At 33.8% G+C, this 13,001-nt stretch overlaps 1 protein-coding gene across 1 annotated transcript in view; it reads left to right on the top strand.

The window, feature by feature from the left end:
• SOS2 (SOS Ras/Rho guanine nucleotide exchange factor 2) overlaps positions 1–13,001 on the top strand; it is a 97,535-nt gene that overhangs the window by 76,383 nt on the left and 8,151 nt on the right. The window contains exons 17-21 of the mRNA XM_065940875.1: positions 3,366–3,483; positions 4,572–4,744; positions 7,279–7,395; positions 8,632–8,893; positions 9,425–9,466. Of these exons, the coding sequence (XP_065796947.1) occupies positions 3,366–3,483; positions 4,572–4,744; positions 7,279–7,395; positions 8,632–8,893; positions 9,425–9,466 (712 nt within the window). The remainder of the gene's footprint in view (positions 1–3,365; positions 3,484–4,571; positions 4,745–7,278; positions 7,396–8,631; positions 8,894–9,424; positions 9,467–13,001) is intronic.

The following is a 13,001-nucleotide window of genomic DNA, read 5'->3' as shown; positions in this document are numbered from 1 at the left end:
TGGGTTGTGATTAGAGGGGAGTATAGGGTTAAACTGCTTTCATGTATGTGTTTTTCTATTTGAGTGTTTGCATGTTATTGATTTGTATGAGCATATTATATATTAACGGAGAAGGCAATGGCACCCCACTCCAGTACTCTTGCTGGGAAAGTCCCATGGATGGAGGAGCCTGGTAGGCTGCAGTCCATGGGGTCGCTAAGAGTCAGACATGACTGAGTGGCTTCACTTTCACTTTTCACTTTCATGCATTGGAGAAGGAAATGGCAACCCACTCCAGTATTCTTGCCTGGAGAATCCCAGGAATGGGGGAGCCTGGTGGGCTGACGTCTGTGGGGTCACACAGAGTCGGACACGACTGAAGTGACTTAGCAGTAGCATTATATATTAAAGATTTTAAAAAACAAAAAAGGATGTTAATAGTCAAATATTGCCAAATATTAATCTAAGAGACTATTAACTTCAGTTCTCATTTTGTAAACTCTAAAGAAATGTATTCATTTTGAGAGGTTAAGCTTTAGTTTCTTAAAATATTAAATATTCAATAATATTTCTTAAAATATGTATATGGTATAAGGAATAAAAATACAAAAAAAGCCTGTTTACACGGCATCCAATTTAAAAACCTTTCCCAATTCCATCTCCTTTGTCCCTTCAGAGACAACTACTGTGCTAAATATTGTGTTTATCATTCTTTTGCTTTTTTTCTATAGTTTTACTTTGTAGCTCTAAACAATGTTGTTTTATTTTTCTTGTTTCTTAATTATATGTGAATATAATGCTTCCAAGACTTTTTTCATTCAGTATTATATTCCTAAAATTCAGCCATGTTGTTTCTTATAATTATAGGCCATTCTTTTTTATAGCTGTATCATATTATAGAAATAGATTCTAGGGGTTAGATCTGATTGAGTGCCTGAAAAACTATTGACGGAGGTTTATAACATTATGCAGGAGGTGGTGATCAGAACCGTCCCCAAGAGAAAGAAATGCAAAAGGGTAAAATGGTTATCTGAGGAGGGCTTACAAATAGCTGAGAAAAGAAGAGAATCCAACGACAAAGGAGAAAAGGAAAGATATATCCATCTGAATGCAGAGTTCCAAAGAATAGCAAGGAGAGATAAGAACCCTTCCTAAGTGATCAATGTTAAAAAATAGAGGAAAACAATAGAATGGGAAAAACTAGAGATCTCATCAAGAAAATTATAGAAATAACTTTACTAAAATTTATTTGCTTAATTTATTTATTAGTTAATGGTCATTCATATTTTTTCTAGTTTGATGATACTATCAGTAATATTGTCATAAACATTTTCTGCCTATGTCTTGATGCATACATGTACAAATTTCTCTTACATACCTAGAAGTAGAATTATTGGACGATAGAATAGATAATGCCCAGTTGTTTTCTCAAATTACTGTACCAGTTTATACTCCCAATGGAAACATATGAACTCTGGTTGTTCCACATTCTCACTAACACTTGATATTGTCAGTTCTTTTAATTTTTCTAGTCTTGTGGTTTGGGTTTATAATTTCTTGATTTCTATTGAGTTTGAACCTCTTTTAAGATGTTTATTGGCTCTTTATATTGTGGAAATTTTTTTACTTTTCTTGCTTGAGTTTTTCTCATGGATTTGTGTGAGTTCTCTCATATACTATATCTTAATCCTTTGTCAGTTATGTTGGTTATAAATACCTTTTTTCCAGATCAAAGCTTCTCTTTTCACCCTTTTTATTATGTCTTTTGATGAACAAAAATTCTTAATGTCACACCTATTTTTTTCCTTTGTAATTTGTGTTTGTTGGTGTCTTGTATAATAGATCCTCCTCTGTTATCTTAATGTTTTATCTTTCTCATTAAGTCCTTAATCTAGCTGGAAACAAGTTTTGAGTATGGAGTCCAATTTAATTTTGTGTTCCATTTGGCCAGCCAGATGATCCCACACGTTTATTAAAAGTACATTCTTTCCTTATTGATCTTTAGGTGCTAGCTATGTCATAAATTGAGTATCCATAAATACATGGTCCTGTGTCTGGTTCCTCTGTCCTATTCCTTTAATATATTCCATTATTCCTGTGCTAGTCCCGCAAGTTTAAATTGCCATAATTTTATACTAGTTTTTGATACACTATAGTAGGCCAAGTCCCCACCAAGCTTCCTTTTTCAAGAGTGACTTTACTCTTTTTTTTTTTTTTTTTTTTAGTTCCCCGAGCAGGGATTGAACCTGGACTCCAGCAGTGAAAGCACTGAGCCCTAACTACTGGTCTGTCAGGGAATTCCCAAGAATGACTTTTTCTTGACCCTTTGCTATTATGTAATTGTAGAATCATCTGAAAGCTTGGGGTATTCAAAAGAGTTGCACAGGTTCTAGAAATCAATTTTGAAGAACTGACATTTTTACAATAATGAATCCTCCCAACTACAAACATAGTGTATCTCTCCATTTATTTATTTAATAAAGTTTTATGGTTTTCTTGATGAAAACCTCACATCTGTTTTGTTAGATTTATATTAGAATATTTTAAAATTTGTTTTCTTTATTGATGATATCCAGGAATGCAGTTGATTTTTGCTTATTGGTTTTATATCAGCAATAATGCTAAATTCTTTCATTAACATTCTAAATGTAGATTTATTATATTTTTTTACATAATCATTTCCTCTGTGAATACTGGCAATTTTTCTTCTCAGTCCGTAGTCTTTTATTTATTTGTTTATTTTTCTTGTCCATTTTAGTTAGAACTTCCGTAGAGTACTGAATAAAAGTTACAGTGCAGTCACCTTTGCTTTTTCCTTAAGTTAAAGGAAATGAGTTGAGTGGTTTTTCATCAAGTATGTTTGCTATCAATTTGTGTGTATGTGTGTGTGTGTGTGTCAGGTTAAAAATAAAATAATTGATTCTTAATTACAAAATATAATAATGAAATATAAAATAAATGACTGCTTACTTGGTTTAATAAATTTTTGTTCAATTCTTGACTCCCTCCCTTGGCATTCTCCTCTTTACCAAAATCTTATTACCCTTCCAGTAGAAAAATACTGAATGCCATGGGATTATATTTTTCTCCTATAGCTATAATTTGAAACTCCAGCTAATCAGGATTATAACTAATAATGACTTAAGGAAGATTGTTTTATTGTTTAATCCTCTAATTTATATTAGAAAAAAACTAAGTTTTAAAGTTCTATATTTATAGATAAGTCATTTCCAGCAAGTAGAGATAAGAATACTACTGATCTCTAAATTTAAAAACTTTTTTTCAAACATTTGTAAAATATTAAAACTGAAAGCTCTGCACCTAAAAAATATGATTGAGTTGTTTAAAATAAAAAAACAAATATACTCCATTTATATATTTTAAAGGCGTTGCAGGAAAGAAAAAGGAAAATTTTGGATGAAGCTGTGGAATTAAGTCAAGATCATTTTAAAAAATATCTAGTGAAACTTAAATCAATCAATCCACCCTGTGTGCCTTTTTTTGGTAAGTTGCAAAATATGGATTTATATTTTGAGGGAGAGTTTGTTATATAACAAAAAGAGACCAGCCTTTAGAAGCAGATAGTCCTGATTTTATATCTGAGCACATCTACTTTTATTAGCTGTCTATATTGATAAATAAAACCTAAACTCTCTATGTAGACTCTTATCTATAAAACTTCTAATTCTGGTAGTTATAGAGTTGTAAGGAGTCCTGTGGAATCTCTTCTATAAGAGCAGTAGTCTCATTCATGAGGGCTCCACCCTCATAAGTTTAGCACCTGTCCCAGGGATAGGGGAGCCTGGTGGGCCGCCGTCTATGGGGTCGCACAGAGTTGGACACGACTGAAGCTACTTAGCAGCAGCAGCAGCAAATGCCTCACCAATTCATTCTGTCACATTGGCCATTAGGATTTCAACATAGGAATTTTGAACATTTGACTATTCAAATTATAGCACACACCAAAAATGTCTCCAGACATTCCCAGATATGTGTCCCCTGGGGGACAGAATTGCCCCCAGTTGAGAGCCGCTGATGTAAATGAATCTAATTATGTGTGAAAGAGAAACTGAAAACTTTCTTCCTGTCCAAAACTGAAGAGTAATTCGTTTGTGTCTAAATTACAGGCTTTGGGAAAGCAGAATTAGTTTACATATCTGTAGTCTTATTAACCAGAATTGGCTTAAAATTAATTTGTTGGTCAGTAATCACTTAAGATCATTGGTATTAAATATTTTATCAATAATCATTTAAGATCATTGGCATTAAATATTTATAGTAAATATTAAAATGGTTAGAGTAGATTTAACACATAATTTAGACTGTGAATGAATCCTCCCTTTTATTTTAGGCTATTGGACTAAGAAATGGCAAATTAAGCTCTTTATAAACCCTAATTTTCTTTCAATTTTAAATTATTTCCATCCATGTAAAAAATTCTTCATGTAGAATTGATTATTAAATATATCAGAGATTTCACTAGTAAGAACTGCTGTATTATAGGATGTCTTTCAACTTTACTAGATCAATTGTTTTCCCAAATGGTTAAATAACCAATTTTAAAACTTTTCTTCAAATACTCTTTTTACTAGGAATATATTTAACAAATATACTGAAGACTGAAGAAGGGAATAATGATTTTTTAAAAAAGAAAGGGAAAGATTTAATCAATTTCAGTAAGAGGAGGAAAGTAGCTGAAATTACTGGAGAAATTCAGCAGTATCAAAATCAACCTTACTGTTTACGGATAGAACCAGAAATGAGGGTAAATATTTTCTTTGCTTATCTTTAAAAGAGAACATGTTAAGTCCTCTGCCCTCTCTAAGAAATTCCATAGCCATACAGTATGATCTTTATTTTGCTATGAAAGTAATATGCATTAATGAATCAATAGATAGAAGTGGTGAATATTAGATATTCTCCACTAACAATCTGCCGTTATATTACTAGGCACTTTGTCTTGACAGGTATCGCTTCTTTGTGCAACAGGTTTAAGTAACACTTCCAAAAAAATGAATGACAAAATGGAGTGAAAGATGCTTTCTGATGTCCACACAGTAAAAAGAAAATCCACTACCAGTACTATCATTAATTAATAGACATTTTAGGTATTTTACATGTGCCAGTATAACATTAAGTAATTAGTACCTTTATAAGAACACTGCATTTAAGTAGGGGAAGGGGTTGGGAGAGTGATGTGTATGTATGCATAGCAAAAAAATGATTTTTTAAAAAATATTTTATCACTTGATATCCTGTTTTGAGCAATAGTTCATAATATTGTTTCTGTGGTACTATAAGGTGTGAATATCTTCTAAATTAGAGTAAATACTACGGTATTATGTCTTTAGTAAGTAGATATTATTGTGTTATGTTTATTTGAAATTCAGAACATATAACTATCAGAGTAAGTTTACCTTTCACATTAAAAATTGTGCTGCACTTTCAGATATAGTCTGCAGGTTGAGCATTTTGAGTGAAAATGGTCACCATCATTCCCATCCTCCTAAATTGTAAAATGGTAACTATTCTTTGTTCCAAGTTCAAAACAAAGAACCCTAAAGTCCTAAGAAAAATTGACTTGAAGCATACACTGTTGCGAAAATATAGACAGATACTTACTTTAAAGAAAATGGTCATTTGTTTCATCCCCTTCTCAGCATTTAGCCAACCCTCTGTGACTTGGTGCTACATAGGGGTAAAGAAATGTTCTTGAGGGAATTCCCTGGAGATCCAGTGCCATGGACCCAGGTTCAATCCCCGTTCAGGGAACTAAGATCCACAAGCAGTGTGATAGGGCCAAAAAAAAAAAAAAGAAATGTTCTTGAAGCCCAGATTAGAATTCACATGTATTTCCTCCCAGAAATAGTGTTGCATTTTAGTTGGGTATAATTAAAATAGTGCTTTTAGCATTCATATCTCAATAATTCCTGATAGGTTTCTGGATCTGATCTAGACATCCTATCGTCATTTAAAGCATTATTTGGAGGGTAAGGGGCAGAGAATGCTTTTTTTATGATTGACTCAAAGTAAGCTTAAAATGTAAATAAAGTAGCCATTCACTTTCAAGGCGTAGTTAACCAAACTAAATAGTATTTAAAAGTAGAGTAACAGATGAGAAAATCACAATTATAACTTAATAAGTCTTTAAATTACTGTTGGTCCATATGATTTATTAGCTGACCTGAATATAAGAATAAATTGTTTCAGTATTGTTAAAGTAGTAATGCAATTTCCTTGAAATTGGCAGAACGCCTGAAAAATGGAAGAAGTCATTTTGCCTACTGGTAAAGCTAAAACTCAGAACTTATTTTTACATATGCTTCTAAGCCTCTTCAAAAATTAAATAAAACCAAATCTAATCATTTGTTTCTAAGGAAGTTATCAGAAATGCACAGAAAAATTTATGCCCGAGTTGATAATAATAGTAATTATAATTATAATAGCAAAGAATTAGAAACCACCTATGTAAGTTACTACCTATATGGAAATTGGTGAAATAAATTCTGGAACATTTCATCTGATGAAGTACAATATAGTTAAAATTTGCATTATTTAAAGTAAACCATACAGAAAAAAATTAATATTTTCAAAAGGCTAAAAATACCTATGTTGTGATCCCAATTTTCCAGGAAAAAAATTGTAACAATGTATATGTGCATATGTTCACACACATAGTTAAAACACTGGAAGAATGTCCCAGTAGTAAAATGCTGACAGTGCAGTCTTTCATTGTGAGATTACTGTTTCCCTTCCTGCACTTTGTTAAATCATCTAAACTTTCTACTTAAAAACCTATGTTTAAGTTTAGAAAATACTTTTTCATGAAAGACAGAAAAGTTATTTTGCTAGATGTGAGCACAGGTATGTTAAAATATATTATTGTCCTTGAAATTATTTTTGAATAGACTTTAATCCAATTTATCTCTACTTTTTTTCTGATCATCAAAGTTTTATTGTGGATTATAACTATAATTCTGTTTTAAACACTTTTGACTTATTACTGATTATCATTTTGTTGTGTAATCAGTAGGAATGTTAACTGAGGGATACCAAGCTATTAATATGATAATAAGTGAAAGTCTGTTCATCTTCATAGAACTTTAAGACTGGAGTATAAAACTTCCATAAAAACTTTACATAATTTTATCCCAAAATAGAGAGATTGGAATCAGCAATCCTTGAGGGCTTTTCAGACATTAGGATCTATTAATTTGTTGATAATTTTTTGATATTAAACTGATAAAGTAAATATTTTAATAAAATCTAAAATATGTACTTATGGATATTTAATTCCAGAGATTCTTTGAAAACCTTAACCCCATGGGATGTGCTTCTGAAAAAGAGTTTACAGATTATTTGTTCAACAAGTCACTAGAAATTGAACCCCGAAACTGCAAACAGCCACCTCGATTTGTAAGTCCATTACAATTTTGGAAAATTTTTTGTTTTTTAAAACAATATTGTCTTTAATGTTCAGCAGACTATTTCCATTAAAATCATACTTACTTGAATACCTGTTTTGTTCTGCAGTATTACACTATTTCTAAAATTATATATCCTGTTAGCAGTTAGGTAAAACCTGATTTATCCACTCTCTCAGAACCACTTACTTACCCGTCCATTTCTGATCCTTCCTAGTATAATGGGGAAAGCGATGAGAAAGTGAGAACCTAAATGACAGGTAGGTAATAGGACAGGGAATGAAGAGACTTGGGAAGGAGTAAGGAGATATATTGTGGTTCTTCTGACTTGACCATGGTTTCTGCCATAAGAGCACTGCTGTCCACAGTTACCACTGGAACCCACCTCACTCACTAAAATTTGCTACTGTACAGTAGTTCCTTTTATTCCTGGGGTTTACAGTGACGCAGAAATAGTAGAAAACCAATTATAAGTAGCTGAAAGTGAAAGGAAGTAAAAAAGCATTTATAAAACACAAAGCTTGGACCAGATAGTTTCATGTTACCTCATCTCCACAACAATTGCATGGTATTGAACTTAGTCTCATTTTTCAGACATAAAGACTGAGGCTCAACAGAGATAAATAACCTTTTCAAGGCTGCATAGCTAGATAAGGGCACACTTGAGGTTTTAACTTAAATTATCTGAATCTGAGTTCGTATTTTTCATTAAGTTACCACTGTGGGAATTTTTTAAAGTAGAGGGTGAAGGTGAGAGACAATGATAGCAATTTTTCCCAAAGACTCTAACGTATTGTTGCAGCGGTTGGTCATTTATTATTTTGTGGAGTTGAGGAGAGGATGTCTCTTTTTTCTATAGCACCTAGCATAATATGTTGTATTTATTATATCTACAGTAAATATTTATAAAATTGATATCAATAATTTGAAGAAATTTAGGTTCAGGTGTCTTGGGAGCAAACAGTTGTTTTCACACGAATTTTACAGTATTTTATTTCTGAATTATGAAAAGAGGTCTACTTATACAGTATTCGAGTCTACCTTAAAATTAAGCCAATCAAATCTCAAAGTGTTCTGCTGGAATATTACAGACTGCCCTTGCAGGTTGGGATTTATTGTACTCTTTTAACTGTATACTAATATACTAAACCATAATACTTTACATAATGTACTTTATTTATTAAAGTACATGCAAGTTAGTAATGGTAATTACATTTGCTTCTCCTAGCCTAGGAAATCAGCTTTCTCCTTAAAATCTCCTGGAATAAGGCCTAACACAGGCCGACATGGCTCTACCTCAGGTACTTTGCGAGGTCACCCAACACCATTAGAAAGAGAACCATGTAAAATAAGCTTTAGTCGGATTGCTGAAACGGAGCTTGAATCTACAGTGTCAGCACCAACCTCTCCAAATACACCATCTACCCCACCAGTATCTGCTTCTTCAGACCTTAGTGTGTTTTTAGATGTGGATCTCAACAGTTCCTGTGGTATGTATTTGACGTAAATTGTTTGGCAAAAAAGGGAATCTTGTGTTTTAGTTAATTCTCATCATTTTAGTTAGGAAACTATAGAATCCTTTACAGACTATATTAGTATAAAAAATGACATCTATATGTGAAAATAGTGATTAACACAGGGGAGTAAAGCATTATTTGTGCATTGCTTCTGCATATTATTTTCTAGTTTATTCATTCAACAAAGATTTATTCAGGACCTTTTGAGCTCCAGTACTACTCTAAAGGGAACAATAGCCAATGAAAAAGAAAACAAAGCAGATAAGTTCTGTGAAGGAAATTTAAAGAGACTGATAGAGAGGGAACTATTTATGCTAAGAAAGGAAAAACATTTCAAGTACAAAGAATACCATATTCATTCTTTAAAAACTAACATGGCAAAAGATGATGACAAAATTCTGAACTCTGTGCATGTTATTATGTATGTTTTTATGCAAATATATTTTTAAAATTCAATCATACATATTACCCTCCTTTTCAAATTGATTTTTCTCCTTCTAATAGGAAGCAATAGCATCTTTGCTCCAGTCCTCTTGCCTCATTCAAGTAAGTAAGAATTTAACTTGATTCTAATGAAATGACTATAAAGATGATAATTGCATTGATGAACTTTGTATATGAATATTTTGAATTTTAGCAACATTTAAAGATTTTACAAAATGAAATTCTTACAAATGGATGGAATAATTTTTTTACACTTGGGTACTATTTAAACTTTACTATTGTTTATTTTCATCATTTTACTATATATGTTTTAGGGACTGCACGATGCTGAGCAAATTACTTAGCATCTCCAATTTGTTAAGGGTCAAATGAGATAACTATATATAGAGCACCTAGCACATTGCTTGGCGCAGAAGGAACAGTGATTTCATATCAGTTGTCTGTCCTCCCTGCTACTTCCAATTCATTTTTCTACAGGAATAATACTAAATGTTTATCAGGTTCCTAGGCTAGCCTTCATCAGTTATTTCTTCTCATGAGCTTGTTTAGTTAAAGTAGCATTTTAAGTAAAATGCTATTCCGCCATCCTTAATTATATCGTCAGTCCAGTTCAGTCGCTCAGTCACGTCTGACTCTTTGCGACCCCATGAATTGCACCACGCCAGGCATAAATATTGTCACCTACCTTTCTGTGGTCATTTGTTTAAAACAGAATAACCCAAAGGGACACAGCAGCCTCAGGAATAATTCTCCCAATCTAGAGGACTTCTGCTTCTATGATAGTAAAATGTAGATCATATAGATAGTAACAAGAGAGTCCCTGTCTTATGAGAAAAGTAAGTTTATTCTTCTTTCTCTTGAATCATTACTTTTAGACAGTGTTTAAAAGACATGGTAGATGAGGATTTCCCTCTTTACCTAATAAACTTCCCGCATTTGGGAAAATATTAATCACTGCTAAGTCTAGGAGTATATACTGTGATTATGCTTCCTTTCTTGTATGCTCTGTTCCCTGAAGTTAATAATAGCTTCATTAATGTTTAGGATTTTGGGGGTTTTTTTTGTTTTTTAAATGTCTATTGCTAAGTCTTCCCACACCCTTTAAAACCACAGTTTTCCTTAAAGTCAGACCATTTGGGGAAATTACCAAGAGTTTTTTGGTTTTGAGGGTTTTTGTGTATGATTTTTAACTGGGAAACTTCCTGATCTTTTGTCCTCCTGCTCCATTTGGGACTGGTTGCTGTCTCGGCCTCTGACTTAGCTGAAATCCTAGAACTTTCTTCTGCTGTCATACTGGCAATTCCCTTCATCTCTCATGTATTGTATTCTTGATTTTTGGATTCCTTGTCTTCTTTCTTGATATGCTCTCTTATTTTGATAGGGGTGCATTGTGTAGTAGCTACCTGAGAAAGGATACATAGGATATAAATTTTTAAGTTCTTGCATTTCTGAAAATGTATTTATTATACATTTCATTGTTAATAGTTTAGACAGGAGAATTCCCTGGCAGTTCAGTGGTTAGGACTCTGCACTTTTGCTGCCAAGGGCCTGGGTTCATTTCCTGATCAGGGAGCTGATATTCCACAAGCTTGCATGCTCAAGCTCACTCAGTCGTGTCCGACTCTTTGCGACCCCTTTGGCTCTAGCCCACCAGGCTCCTCTGTCCAGGGAATTTTCCAGGCCAGAATACTGGGGTGGGTTGCTATTTCCTTCTGCAAGCCCACATGGTACAAACTGCCCCCCTCAAGGCCCCCCAAAAAAGTTTGACTGGGTAGAGAAATTTAAATCATTTTCAGTCAGAATCTTGAAGACAGTTTCCCACCATGTTTTAGCTTTCATACTTGCTGTTTTGAAGTCTAGTATCATTCACTCATAAATTATTCATGCATAATTTTTAAATGCCTGTTACATGCAGGTCCTATTGTAGGTACAAGAGAAGTGGCACTGAACAAAATAGACAAAACTCCTTCTGTCAGTGACCCTACATTCTTAATACTTTTTTTTGAAAACTGCAGTTTACTTGTTGGAATAACAAAGAGACCCAAAACTACAGTGCCTTAAATAAAATGGAAGTTTGTTTCTCAAAACAGCCAGAGTAAGTAAACAACTCTGCTCTACTAGGTTTTCAAACTAGCAGGGCAATCCAGGATTCTCAAAGTGTGTCTTCCCTCTCTGAGTTTTGAGCGACTGATTTGAGTTGTTACCATTTTTCTGCCAGTAGGAACTTGGAGGGCAAGGAACTTTGTTTACAAAAACATGGTCTGGGAGTTGCACACATCACTCCTGCTCTCATCCCATTGGCCAAAACTTAGTCACATGGACACAGCTGTGAGAGCTGTTCTCTCTAGAGGCAGATCCTGTTACTCAAAGGAGGAAAGGGAGAGGTGCCCTGGGTTACGTTAGGAGTCTCCACCATGTTAAATTCAGGAGCTTTTAGGAGCTTCTGTTTACTCCTAATGATCAGTACGTTCACAGTGATCTACTTTGATGTGGGTCTTTTTTTTTTTTCCATTTTGCTGTGTATCTAATGAGCCATTTAAATTTAGAGATTTGTGTCTTTGATTTCTAGCAAATTTTCCATCTATCATTTTGTTAATACTTTCTTCGCTTCCATGTTCTCTGGCTCCCCTTTTGGAGCTTGTTTTCCATATTGTAATACATCCTAGATTCGTTGTTTGGTTTTCTTTTATCTCCTCTTGTCCATCTCTTTGTTTTTATGTTCTGTTTTCTGGGAGGTTGCCTTACTTTAATCACCCAGCTTTTCTATTTTTTTTTCATCTATCATGATTTTTAATTTCTCAGAATTCTTTCTAAATTCCCTCTCAGCATGCCATTTTTATATTTTTCTCTTCTGGCTTAGTTTTTTAATTTTTGAAAGATTTTGTTTCTGGTATGGTGTTTTTTGTTTCTGAGTTTCTTTCTTCTATTAGTTGTGGTCTGTGGTCTTTCATACTGGAGGCTTTTCTTTCTCATCTTATATCCTTAGCTTTTTGTTCCTATTTTAAAGTGAGACAGTATAACTTGATGGGAAGATCCGTATCCATGGGTAAAACTTGTTGACTTGTGGGTTTCACTGTAGAGTGATAGAGTGATGAGAATTTTTTTAACTAGGAAATCCCCATATTTCAGAATCTGTGAGGCCTTTTCTCTAAGAGTATTTAGTTTCTCCAAAGAATGATCTTTGAATCTTCTCCCTGGGTGACCTTTGCATTTAGTATGAAAATCTGTTTTCAGCACAGACTAGTGTCCCCAAGTCTGATGTTTAGATTCTCCAGCGAATAAAACCCTCAGTCTCCTGCCAGTGATGGAAATGTGGTAATGTCCTGGCCTCATTAAGTGCAGAATAGGGTTTTAGGGTCCTCGTGTCCCTTCTGTAGACTTAAGCAAGTTCTCTGCCCTGCGCCCTCCATTATACCGAGTGCCTTTGATTCCTGACCCCGCCTGTGCTTGTGAGGGCAGTTTTGTTGCTCTTTGTCAGTCTTGTTCAGCACAGACAGTTGGATTTCATCTTCCTCCATTTGTCTCCTTCATATACACTGTAGTCCACCTTTATGGGTTGAAGCCTCAGGATTCAGATGTTTCCTGGCTTCATTGAAGTTTGTATATGTTTCTTATTTTCCTTATTGTTCAGCAGTGG

Source organism: Muntiacus reevesi, chromosome 7, assembly GCF_963930625.1.
Source record: "Muntiacus reevesi chromosome 7, mMunRee1.1, whole genome shotgun sequence".
NCBI lineage: Eukaryota > Metazoa > Chordata > Mammalia > Artiodactyla > Cervidae > Muntiacus > Muntiacus reevesi.
This window is presented reverse-complemented; position numbering and strand designations above follow the sequence as displayed.